This window comes from Cetorhinus maximus, chromosome 5 (genome assembly GCF_964194155.1).
Source record: "Cetorhinus maximus chromosome 5, sCetMax3.hap1.1, whole genome shotgun sequence".
NCBI classification, from domain to species: domain Eukaryota; kingdom Metazoa; phylum Chordata; class Chondrichthyes; order Lamniformes; family Cetorhinidae; genus Cetorhinus; species Cetorhinus maximus.
In genome coordinates this window covers 167012047-167024452 of record NC_135883.1, presented here as the reverse complement: position 1 = coordinate 167024452, position 12406 = coordinate 167012047, and the positions used below count along the sequence as shown (strand labels likewise).

General features: G+C 42.1%; 1 protein-coding gene across 4 annotated transcripts in view; it reads right to left on the bottom strand.

Moving 5' to 3' along the window:
- cul9 (cullin 9) overlaps window positions 1–12406 on the bottom strand; it is a 318678-nt gene that overhangs the window by 149693 nt on the left and 156579 nt on the right. For 3 of the 4 annotated variants that reach the window (XM_078542786.1, XM_078542788.1, XM_078542790.1), the window contains 3 exons: window positions 11011–11116; window positions 6864–7091; window positions 1469–1598 (listed from right to left, as the gene is read on the bottom strand). In XM_078542786.1, coding sequence (XP_078398912.1) covers window positions 1469–1598; window positions 6864–7091; window positions 11011–11116 — 464 coding nt within the window. The remainder of the gene's footprint in view (window positions 1–1468; window positions 1599–6863; window positions 7092–11010; window positions 11117–12406) is intronic. The other variant, XM_078542787.1, reaches the window with a different exon arrangement.

Below are 12406 nucleotides of genomic sequence, written 5' to 3'. Positions count from 1 at the left end.
ATCTAAATTAACATATCAGCCATTCTTGTGTTTTTGAATTGTATAAAGGAGGCTGTAAGAAACCATTTTGTGTGGCAATGTGCAGAGAACCCAGAAGACCTCAGTTAATCAGTTCCAGCCCACAACTCTCAGCTGAACTAACTGTGAACAGCACGAGAGTTGTTTATCTCTGCCACCCGGAGTCACAAAGGATGATGTCTAGAAATTATCATTCATTTGCTGAAAAAGGAATCGAGGCTGTCTTCAAATGTCGTGCTGGCAGAACCTTCCCTCCACAAAGCTACTCTACCTGCTGAGTCCAATAGAAAAGGCAAACACGGAATAATCAACTACAGAAGCCGCTGCTGAACACAACTCTTCACTCCAGGCAACCAACACTTCAACTGCAAGCAATGGGTCTGCAACGATAGCTCACAGCGACTGATCTGAAATCTCATCTTTTTAAGTTTTTTTTATACCCTTATCAGTATTTAATCATTGTATCTGTATTTTGGTTAATAACTTTATCACTTTTACTCAAGTAAACGAACCTTTATCTTGTTTAAGAATAAGGCTTGCCTGCTGGTTACTTTTAAATTGAATCACTCGCAAATTAAAAGGGGGCTACATACACACATGCAAATTCTTAGCTCGTGGTCATGACACAGTGAATAGGTTATGCCCACAACCCATCTTAACCCCTTCTCTCTAAGAAACCAATGATGGTGCATCCAGAGACCATTTATACTGTCTACTTCAGTAGTCTTCATTGTGTAAAAGCTCCTCTCCACTTCCTTGCTTTTAATTCTGTACCATGTATAAGTTTCTGCTTCCAAATGAAAACTGCAAAAAGCCAAATAAATATTTCTACCCATTAGTGATGGATTTGTTATCAATCACATTTTCCTTTCAAAGAGATAGTGTACGAACAGTGACACCTCTTAACTGTTCAGTTATTGATTATTCTGGCACATCTATTTAACTGGATAATTTTTCTGTTAATTATTTATTGCCCAAGTTTCGTCTTTCTAAAGGAAATAAGTCAGTCCGATATCCTTAAGCTTTTACCTTATATTTTAAGTTCCTGGTACTCAGAATAATCCTTGCTGTTGCTATTTTAATCCTTCAAGACAATAATGTCATTCTAATGATTAGGTAGCCAGAACTTCCACTAGTGTTCCAGATGGGTTCTGACCAGCAGCAGCAATACAGTTAGTTACAAATACTGTCATCAAATACTGCTTGCTAATCTGTCATGACACTGTGTTCATTATAATCACCATCCAAAAGGGAATCCAGTTTCATCAAATTAAATGCTGGGATTACAAGGATTGAGAAAGCAGATAGCTACAATGAAGTTCAACTATTCATACACATTTCTGTAAAACAAGTAGGAAAGCAAAACTGATTTAGAATATCTTAATTTTAATAAGAAAGTGAAGTAGGAAAGAGATGCTCTCTTTTAGCCCCACACGTAATTTAAACTTGCCGTGATTCAGTCTGTTATCATTGAGCCGTTCGGACAGACCTTGACAGAGGTTCCTCAGGAATACATCAAAGAAAGGGATATTGATTGGCTGATGGCTGCGTCTATGCTCCTCAATTTGTCCCAAAACCATCTGCAAGGAAGAGTTTTTTTTTAAATCAAATACGTGTATTTTAAATGCAGAATGAGAAAAACCCATTCATCCCATCAAACATGTTCCTTTTATAGACTGCCAGCAGCACAGTTTATATACACCTGCACACCCCATACCTATTAAACTCTCAGCATTTTGCATCAGTTTTCACTATAAAGGACACAAGTAACATCCCAGAAATGACTAAATCAGGAAATGGAAGGAAGGGAGGAACTCAAGATAGTTACAATCACCAGGGAAGAGGTACTGAGCAGGTTGCTGCACCTGTCAGCTGAAACGTCCCCAGGTCCTGATGGACTTCATCTTAGGATCTTGAAAGAAGTGGCTAATGAGATAGTCGATGCATTATCACAACCATCTTCGGCTACTTATCAATGATCTTCCATTATAAGGTCAGAAGTTGGGATGTTCGCTGATGATTGCACAATGTTCAGGATCATTTGCGACTCCTCAGATAATGAAGTAGTGCATGTCCAAATGCAGCAAGACCTGGACAATATCCAGGCTTGGGCTGACAAGTGGCAACTAACATTCACACCACACAAATGCCAGGCAATGACCAACTCCAAAAAGAGAGATTCTAACCATCGCCCCTTGACATTCAATGACATTATCATCATTGAATCCCCCACTATCAACATTGATCAGAAACTGAACTGGACTAGCCATGTAAATACTGTGGCTACAAGAGCAGGTTAGAGGCTAGGAATCCTGTGACGAGTAATTCACCTCCTGACTCCCAATATCTGTCCACCATCCACCAGGCACAAGTAAGGAGTGTGATAGGATACTCCCCTGGAAGAGTGCAGCTCCCACAAGACTCAAGAAGATCAACACCATTCAGGACAAAGCAGTCCGCTTGATTGGCACCACATCCACAAACATTCACTCCCTCCACCACCGATGCACAGTAGCAGCAGTGTGTACCATCTACAAGATGCACTTGCAGGAACTCACCAAGTCTCCTTCGATAGCACCTTCCAAACCCATGACCACTAGCATCTAGAAGGACAAGGGCAGTAGGCATATGGGAACACCACCACCTGGAAGTTCCCCTCCAAACCATTCACCATCCTGACTTGGAAATATATCGCCGTTCCTTCACTGTCGGTGGGTCAAAATCCTGGAACTCCCTGACAGCACTGTGGGTGTACCTACACCACATGGACTGCAGCAGTTCAAGGCGGCAGCTCAGCACCACCTTTTCAAGGGCAATTAGGGGTGGGCAATAAATGCCAGCCTAGCCAGCAATGCCCACATCCCATGAATGAATAAAATAAAAATTTCCAAAATTCCATAGATTCGGGAAAAAGGAAAATACCGAGTGTAACTCCTTTGTTCAAAAAGGGGGGGAGACAGAAAGCAGGAAACTACAGGCCAGTTAGCTTAACACCTGTCATAGGGAAACTGTTAGAAGCTACTATTAAAGATGTTATAGCAGGGCACTTTGAAAAATTCAAGGTTATCTGGCAGAGCCAACATGGTTTTGTGAAAGGGAAATTACGTTCAGCCAATTTATTTGCATTCTTTGAAGGAGTCACATGTGCTGTGGATAAAAAAGGAACCGGTGGATGTACTGTACTTAAGATTTCCAGAAGACATTTGACAAAGTGCCACATCAAAGGTCACTGGGGAAAATAAAAGCTCGTGGTCTAGGTGGCAACATATTGGCATTGAAAGAAGGTTGGCTAGCTAACAGGAAACCCAGAGTACACATAAGTAGGTCTTTTTTTCTGGTTGGCAAGATGTGATGAGTAGTGTGCCACAGGGATCAGTGCTTGGACCTCAACTCTGTATAATTTATATAAATGAAATGGCTGAAGGGACCAAAGGTATGATTGCTAAATTTGCTAATGACACAAAGACAGGTAAGAAGGTAGGTTGTGAAGAGGATGCAAGGAGGCTATAAAGGGACAAAGATAGGCCATGTGAGTGGGCCAAAATCTGGAAAATGGAGTAATGCGGGCAAAATTGAAATTGTCCATTTTGGCACGAAGAATAAAAGAGAAGCATATTATCTAAATGGTGAGAGATTGCAGAGCTCTGAGGTGCAGAATGATCTCGGTATCCTAATGCATGATCGCAAAAAGTTAGTATGCAGGTGCAGCAAGTAACTAGGAAAGCTAATAGAATGTTATCGTTTATTGCGCAGGAAATTGAATACAAAAGTAGGGAGGTTATGCTTCAGTTATACTGAGAAGTATCTGGAATACTGTGTATAGTATTGGTCTCCTTATTTAAGGAAGGATGTAAATGTGTTGGAAGCAGTTCAGAGAAGGTTTACCAGACTAATACCTGAAATGGGAGGGTTCTCTTATGAAGAAAGGTTTGACAGGCTAGACTTATATCCCCTGGAATTTAGAGTGAGCGAGGACTTGATTGAAACCTTTAAGATCCTGAAGGGTCTTGACAGGGCAGATGTGGAAAGGATATTTCCTCTTGTGGGTGAATCTAGAACTAGCGATCATTGTTTAAAAATAAGGGGTCGCACATTTGAGACAGGTGAGGAGAAATTTTTTTCTCTCAGAGGTCGTAAATCTTTGGAATTATCTTCCTCAAAAGGCGATGGAAGCAGAGTCTTTGAATATTTTTAAGGCAAAGCTAGACAGATTCTTGATAAGCAAGGGAATGAAAGGTTATCGGGGGTAGGCACAAATGTGGAGTTGAGGTTACAATCAGATGAGCAATAATCCTATTGAGTGGCGGAGCAGACATGAGGGGCCAAGTGGCCTACTCCTGCTCCTAATTAATATTATCGTATAACAGCAGTTCCACTTTGTTGGGAGGAAAGGAAGAGCATGAAAAAAGCCTTCAGGAATGACAACTTCACCTTTACTCACACATGTAGTAGCTAAACACACTGTAGTGTAACGCCAAACCGTACAAGCTCAATCCCAATTTCCCTTCTGTGTAAATTAACTGATCTTTGCCAGGGCAGCTTTGAGTTACAATTGGTCCCAAGGCTGCATGCGCAGAGGTGGGGAAGAAAATTATTCAGAGTCACCACTCTGCTCAGGCAAGGAGTAAAATAAAAATCAACAGGGATGGCGAGGTGGGAGAGAGATATTCTTCTTCACCCATACAGAGCACTATAGAAAATCAACTGTCTAAATTTCTACTCCTGAAAGAGAATAGTAACTTAAGTGATAAAATGGAGTCACAATTCTTTACTTTTGTTCACTTCTGTAGCAACCCAGAGAAAAGTGTTAAAAGCACAATATCAAGTTTCCAAGGTCAAGCAAGACATAGAAACTAGAAGCAGGATTAGGCCATTCGGCTCTTCGAACCTGCTCCGCCATTCAATATGATCTTGGCTGATTCCTCTATCTCAACGCCATATTCCTGCTTTCTCTCCATACCCGTTGATTCCCCTAATATCCAAAAAATTACCAATTTCTTTCTTGAATATACTCAGTGACCCGGCCTTCTGTGGTAGAGAATTCCACAGGTTGATCACCCTCTTAGTGAAGAAATTCTTCCTCATCTCAGTCCTAAATGGCCTGCCCTGTATCCTGAGACTGTGGCCCCTGGTTCTAGACTCTCCAACCAGGGGAAACATCCTCCCTGCATCCAGTCTGTCTAGCCCTGTTAGATTTTAGACGTTTCAATCAGATCTCCTCTCATTCTTCTAAACTCTAGTGAATACAGGCCCAGTCAAACCAATCTCTCCTCATACGACAGTCTTGCCATCCCCTGTATCAGCCTATTGAACCTTCGTTGCACTCCCTCTATAGCAAGTATATCCTTTCTTAGGTAGGGAGGCCAAAACTGCACACAATACTCCAGGTGTGGTCTCACCAAGGCCCTGTACAACTGCAGTAAGACATCCCTACCTCTGAATTCAAATCCTCTTGCAGTGGAGGCCAACATACCATTTGCCTTCCGAATTGCTTGCTGCACCTGGCTGTTTACTTTCATTGACTGGTGTACAAGGACACCCAGATCCCTTTGTACATCACATTTCTCAATATATCACCATTTAAATAATACTCTGCCTTTCTGTTTTTCGTACCGAAGCGTATAACTTCACATTTACCCACGTTATACTGCATCTGCCATGTGTTTGCCCACATCACCCTGAAGCTTCCTTGCATCCTCCTCACAACCCTGCCCAGTTTTGTGATGTCAGCAAACTTGGAAATATTGCATTTTGTTCCCTCATCCAAGTCATTTATATATTTCGTGAATAGCTGGGGCCCAAGCAATGATCCCTGCGGTACACCACTAGTCACCACCTGCCACCTGGAAAAAGGCCCATTTATTCTCACTCTCTGTTTCCGGTCTGTCAACCAATTCTCAATCCATGCCAGTATATTACCCCCAATGTCATGTGCTTTAATTTTGCACCCACTAGCCTCTTATGTGGAACTTTATCAAAAGCCTTCTTGAAATCCAAATACACCACATCCACCAGTTCTCCCTTATCTATTCTACTAGTTGCATCCTCAAAAAACTCCAGCAATTAGTTAAGCATGATTTCCCTTTCATAAACCCATGCTGACTTTGTCTAATCCCGTTAATGCTTTCCAAGTGTTCTGTTACCATGTCTTTTATAATAGACTCTAGCAGTTTTGAGAGTTTCATATGGAATGTTGTTGATGGCTGGACCAGAAATCATTAGTACAGAGTAAGAGGGATATTAAATTCAGTCGCTTGGTAGTACAGAACTTGACTATTGCTGAAAAGAGAGACATGTTAACATGTTTGAAATTTGGCATTCTTGCATTTGTCCTGATGAATGCAAGACAAAAAGCTTCAGCAACGTGTCTCTTTTTTCAGCAATTTTAAATTCCTTGAGGTATGATATACATGGATTCATACACACATTTGAACTGATGTAACTCCTCCTTGGATGGGTAATTTGCACCACCATCAGGTGCAATACTGAGCCACATACACCAAAATTGTCCCAGGTTCATTCACTGGTCTGTGCTGAGTTACTTCATCTCAGACAGGGTGAAATGGGGGGTGTCAGGGTCTCAAGCAAAGTTGGGCAAGAATAAAAGGCAGCAATTTTTCCCCAATGTTGATGCACACTCCACCAATCTGGAGATCCCTGGACAGACAGGCTAGGATACGATCAGGCTTGACTGTATGGGAAAAATAACTTATCAACACACTGCCTAGACTCATCACTGCAAGGTTCTAGAGGGACAGCAGTGCCTGTGGAAGTGTACTCCAAAGTGAGAATTGTCGAAAGGGAAGCAATTGAAAAGAAAATTAGCAGAGAACAAACTCAATTACCTGTATACAACCAGCCAGGATACTGGTGGTCATTTTCTTGTAAAGACTTGCATATTTCTCACAGTCACTGACAAGATCTCGGAGCTCAGCAGCCAGCAATAAAGCCGAACTGTGTTTGTCCAGTGACTTTGACAGAGTTTCCTTTGACCCAAGCCGACACATGACTACTGCATAATCCTTGTTCACCGTTGCTAGCCTGTGTAGAAACCGAATGAAATCCTGCAGTACCTGAAGGCAGAAAGAATAAAAACATTTCAAATACCAGTAATTGGGAGGATTTTGATCCAAATTAATAGCTTCCCCTGTGCACTGCCAGTGAGATGCCAAAACTAGAAAGATCTAAAGTTTAAGTTCCAGACTGCAGTGAATTAACCAATCTCAGTCAGGACACCACTAACTGACAACTATACCCAGAGACACCAGTACGACAAGAAAAAGTTATTAGCCAGAGCTCCCACTCCAAAGATCAGGAAATGTCCTGTGCTGGAAGGGGTGGGTTGGTGGAGGTTGGAATGGGACTTGAACAGTCTGCTGACACAGCTTGGTTAACGTGGCATCCGCATTGCCCAGCAATAGTCCATGAATTCAAGAAATGGTGGAACAAAAAGCAGATGGGGACTCAACTAAGCTGTCCTTCCATGAGTGCAAAGTTACTGATGCCGACTGTCCAACTCAAACATGAACAGGTATCACTGTGAAACTGTACCTCTGCACTTTCAGGAAAAGTGGTGGTGGAACTGCTCACAACTTGGGCTGCAAATATCCACTATCCCAATGGAATTTAACATTTTAAACTGTTTAAGTTTGAGGACAGGTCTTGAGGGCAAACTTTTACCAAAGTGCCTTAGGGTCTGATCAAATGCGAACTTGCACATGGTAATACTGTCGACAAATCTTTTAAAGGTGGCATGGTTTAAGGCATTTGCCATCTCATATGACATTAATAGGTTATTAAAAAGTATTTGTCAATTGTCATTCATAAGAGACAAACTATTGAACACAAACCACCTAGTCTATTGTTCCATTATCTGAACAGAAAAAGGCTGAAGGGCACACTTTGTCCAATGCCAAGTATGCATGGAGAAGCAAACAGAAAACATGACAGCTGTTATACCACCAGCAGACAGGTTGAGATATTCCTCCAGATTCTACATTCATTCAACCACAAAGAGTTAAATTTCCCAGTAATCACACTGCAAAAAACAGACTTAGTAATAGAGAACTTTACTACCAATTAAATTAACACTAATAAGGAGTGTGCAATTGAATTAGCTAAGTAAAAGACAGTGTAATTATCAGTTGAATTAGCTCAGTAAGAGAGAACCTAACCAACAGGTGAATAAGTTCAATAATAAAGCCTGTATTTCTTTATTTTTATTGATTTATTCAGCCAGCAATTATTGCCGATGCCTAATTGCCCTTGAGAAGGTGGTCCATGTGGCATGGTACACCCACAGTGCTATTAGTAGGGAATTCCACCCAACAATGCAGTGGTGATACATTTTCAAGTCAGGATGGTGTGTGGACTTGGAGGGGAACTTGCAGTTGGTGGTGTTCCCATGTGTCTGCTGCTCTTGGCCTTTTGGTGGTGGATGTCGCAGATTTGGAAGGTGCCATCAAAGGGGCCTTGGTAGTGCAGAAGCTACACAATGCTGCCACTGTGTGCTAGTGGCGGAGGAATTGAATGTTTAAGATGGTGTATGGGGTGTTGATCAAGCAGGCTGCTTTGTTCTATATTGCGTCAAGCTTCTTGAGTGTTGTTGGAGCTGCATTCATCCAGGCAAGAGGAGAGTATTCCATCAGACTCCTGACTTGTGCAGAGTAGATGGTGGACAGGCTTTGGAGAGTCAGGTGGTGAGTTACTTGCCACAGAATTCACAGCCTGCTCTTATAGCCACATTATTTACGTGGTTGGTCCAGTAAGCTTCTCATTAATGCTGATCCCCAGGATATTGGTGTGGTATTGCCAATTATCAGCCCAAACCTGGACGTAATTCACATTTTGTTGCATTCAGAAATGCTTTATTACATTAGGTGTCACAAATGATACTGAACATTGCACAATCATCTGCGACATCCCCTCTTTCTGACATTATGATGCAGAGAAGGTCATTGATGAAGCAGCTAAAGTTGGTTGGGTCTAAGACACTGGCCTGAGGAACTCCTGCAGCAATATCCTAGGACTGAGAAGTCTGGCTTCCAACAATATCAACCATCTTCCTTTATGCTAGATATGATTACAGCCATGGGAGAGTTCCTTTTACCCTATGATTCCCATTGAATTCAGATTTTCCAGGGCTCCTTGATGCCACACTCGGGCAAATGCTGTCTTGATGTCAAGGTTAGTCACTTTCACCTCAGCTCTGGAATTGAGCTCCTTTGTCCATGTGTGGGCCAAGGCTGTGATGAGGTCAGCAGCCTTGGTAGAATCCAAGCTTTGATGAAAGGTCACCGACCTGAAACATTAACTGTTTTCCTCTCTGCCTCGAAGATGTGGAAGAAATGCTGCCTGACCTGCTGAGTAATTCTGTTTTTATTTCAAATTCCCAGTATCCGGCCTTTGTTCTGGTGGAACCCAACTGAGCAATGGTGAGCAAGTGCCGCTTGATTGCTCTGTCCATGACACCTTCCACCACTTTGCTGATGATCAAGAGTAGATTGATGGGGCGATAATTGGCCAAGTCGAATTTGTCCTGCCTTTTGTGGACAGGACATACCTGGGCAATTTTCCACTATGAGCTAGATGCCAGTGTTGTAACTGCACTGCAACAGCTTGGTTAAGGGTACGACTAGCTCTGCAGCATATCTTCAGTACAACAGTTGGGATAAGTTCAGCCATTTTTTGATCACATGGAGTGAATGGGATGAAAACTGGCATCTATGATGTTGTGGACCTCTGGAGAAGGCTTAGGTAGATCATCTACTTGGCACTTCTAGCTGAACATGGTTGCAAACACTTCAGCCTTGTCTTTTGAACTGATGCGCTGGACTCCCCCATCATTGAGGATGGGATATTTGTGGAGCCTCCTCCTCCAGTGAGTTGTTTAATTGTCCACCACCATTCACAACTGGATGTGGCAGAACTGCAGAGCTTAGACTTGATCCATTTGCTGTGGGATCACTTACCTCTATCACTTGCTGCTTCCCATGTTTAGCATGTGTATAAGTCATGTTGTACTTTCACCAGGCTGGAACCTCATTTTTAGGAATGCCTAATGCTGCTCAATGCATGCCCCCTGCACTCCTCATTGAACCAAGGATGGTTCCCTGGTTTGAAGTTAATGGTAGAGTGGGGAATATGTCAGACCATTAGGTTACAGATTGTGGTTGAATACAATTCTGCTGCTGCTAGCCCACAGCACTTCATGGATGCCTAGTTGAGAGTTGCTAGATCTGTTCAAAATCTATCCCATTTAGCACAATGGCAGTGCCACACAATGGAGGGCATCCTCAGTGAGAAAGCAAGAATTCATCCCCCCAACAACGGTGCAGTGGTCACTCCTACCAAACTGTTATGAACACATCTGTGACATATAGATTAGTGAGTATGAGGTTGTGTAGATTTTTTCCCTCTTTTCCCACTCTCATCACCAGCCACAGATCCAGACTGACATTTATGCTCTTCAGGACTCGAGCAGCTCAGTCAGTAATGGTAACACCAAGCCACACTCTATGATGGAGTTTGAATCCCCCAGCCTCAATTTGTACAAATTAAAGTTGAATTTTATGTGAATAAATGCCAGATTAACCTTTCAAAGGAATACATGAGCAAATACACGGTATTATGCTTTTGTATAATTATAGAATATGCTTTATACGGTTGAGAAATCTTGATTAACTGCCAAACAAATCAAGGCAACGCCAAGAGTGAAAAAGAGAGACAGCAGAGAAGTCAAACAATGTCAAATTTGAATTTTAAAAGTGTATTGAATATTGAAGGATGGGAAAAGTGCAAAGAGGTTCCACTGTTATTAGCCATTCAGAGAGAACTGAAGTGGAATTAGAGACAGTGTAATGCTGATCTCAGTGCAGTGCCGATACAGATAGAAGGTAAGCACAGTTTGCAGCCAAAGTGGCTTAGGAGGGATCAGAAGAGCAGTGAACACAACAGGATTAACAAGAAAAGGTGCAAACATTTCCATCATACCTCTCGGTCACTACTGTAGGCAGTCATGGATGACAAACATGGTTCAATGCTTTCATGCCAGGGCAACAGGTCTTCCAGGTAATTATCCAAAAATTTGCTCAGAATTCTGAAAAAAAATCCCAAACAAGAGACGTTATTCAGGACTAACCTTCTGACTTCTTCAATCCCAATCAAGAGAGACTAACAAATAGGCAAGGGAGTAGTTCAATGATTGGTGGTATATACTTCAACGCAAGGAATTCAGTGAATAAAGCAGATGAACTGAGGGCACAGATGGACTTTTGGAAATGTAGTATTATAGTTGGTAGAAGGGGCCATTCGGCCCATCGTGTCTGCACAGGCTCACGGAGTATTTTAACTTAGTGTCAATCTCCTGCCTTTTCCCTGTACCCTGCACATTGTTTCTATTTAAATAATCATCCAATACCCTCTTGAATGTCTCAATCGAACTTGCCTCCACCACACTTCCAGGCAGTGCATTCCAAACCCTAACTTCTCACTGTGAGAAAAAAAGTTTTTTCTCACCTTGCATTTGCCTCTTTTGCAAAACACTTTAAAACTGTGCACTCTGCTTCTCGATCCATTTACGAATGGGAACAGTTTCTCCCTATCTACTCTGTCCAGACCCCTCATGATTTTGAAAACTTCTATCAAGTGTCCTCTTAGCCTTCTCGTCTCCAAGGAAAACAGTCCCAACTTCTCCAATCTTTCCTCATAACTGAAGTGTCTCATCCCTGGAACCATTCTTGTAAACCTCTTCTGCACTCTCTCCAATGCGTTCAGATCCTTCCTATAGTGTGGCACTCAGAACTGTACACAATACTCCAGCTGAGGTCTAACCAGTGTCTTATATAAGTTCATCATAACCTCCCTGCTCTTGTACTCTATGTCCCTATTAATGAAACCTGGAATACTGTATGCTTTAGAAACAGCTCTCTCTACCTATCTTGCCACCTTTAATGACTTAGGTACATATACACCCAGGTCTCTCTGCTCCTGCACACTCTTTAGAATAGTATCCTTTATTTTATACTGTCTTTCCATGTTCTTTGTTCCAAAGTGCATCACCTCACACTTCTCCGCATTAAACTTTATCTCTCATCTATCTGCCCACTGCACCAATGGGCCAATGTCCTTTTCAAGTTCTACACTGTCTTCCACACAGTTTACAATTCTCCCAAGTTTTGTGTCATCCGCAAACATTGAAATTGTCCCCTGCACACCAAGATCTAGATCATTTATATATATATATATATATATATATATCAGGAAAAGCAAGGGTCCCAATACTGACCCCTGGGGAACTCCACTACAAACCTCCTTTGAACCCGAAAAATACCCATTACTCTCTGTTTCCTATCCCTCAGCCAATTTTGTATCCACGTTGCTACTGTCC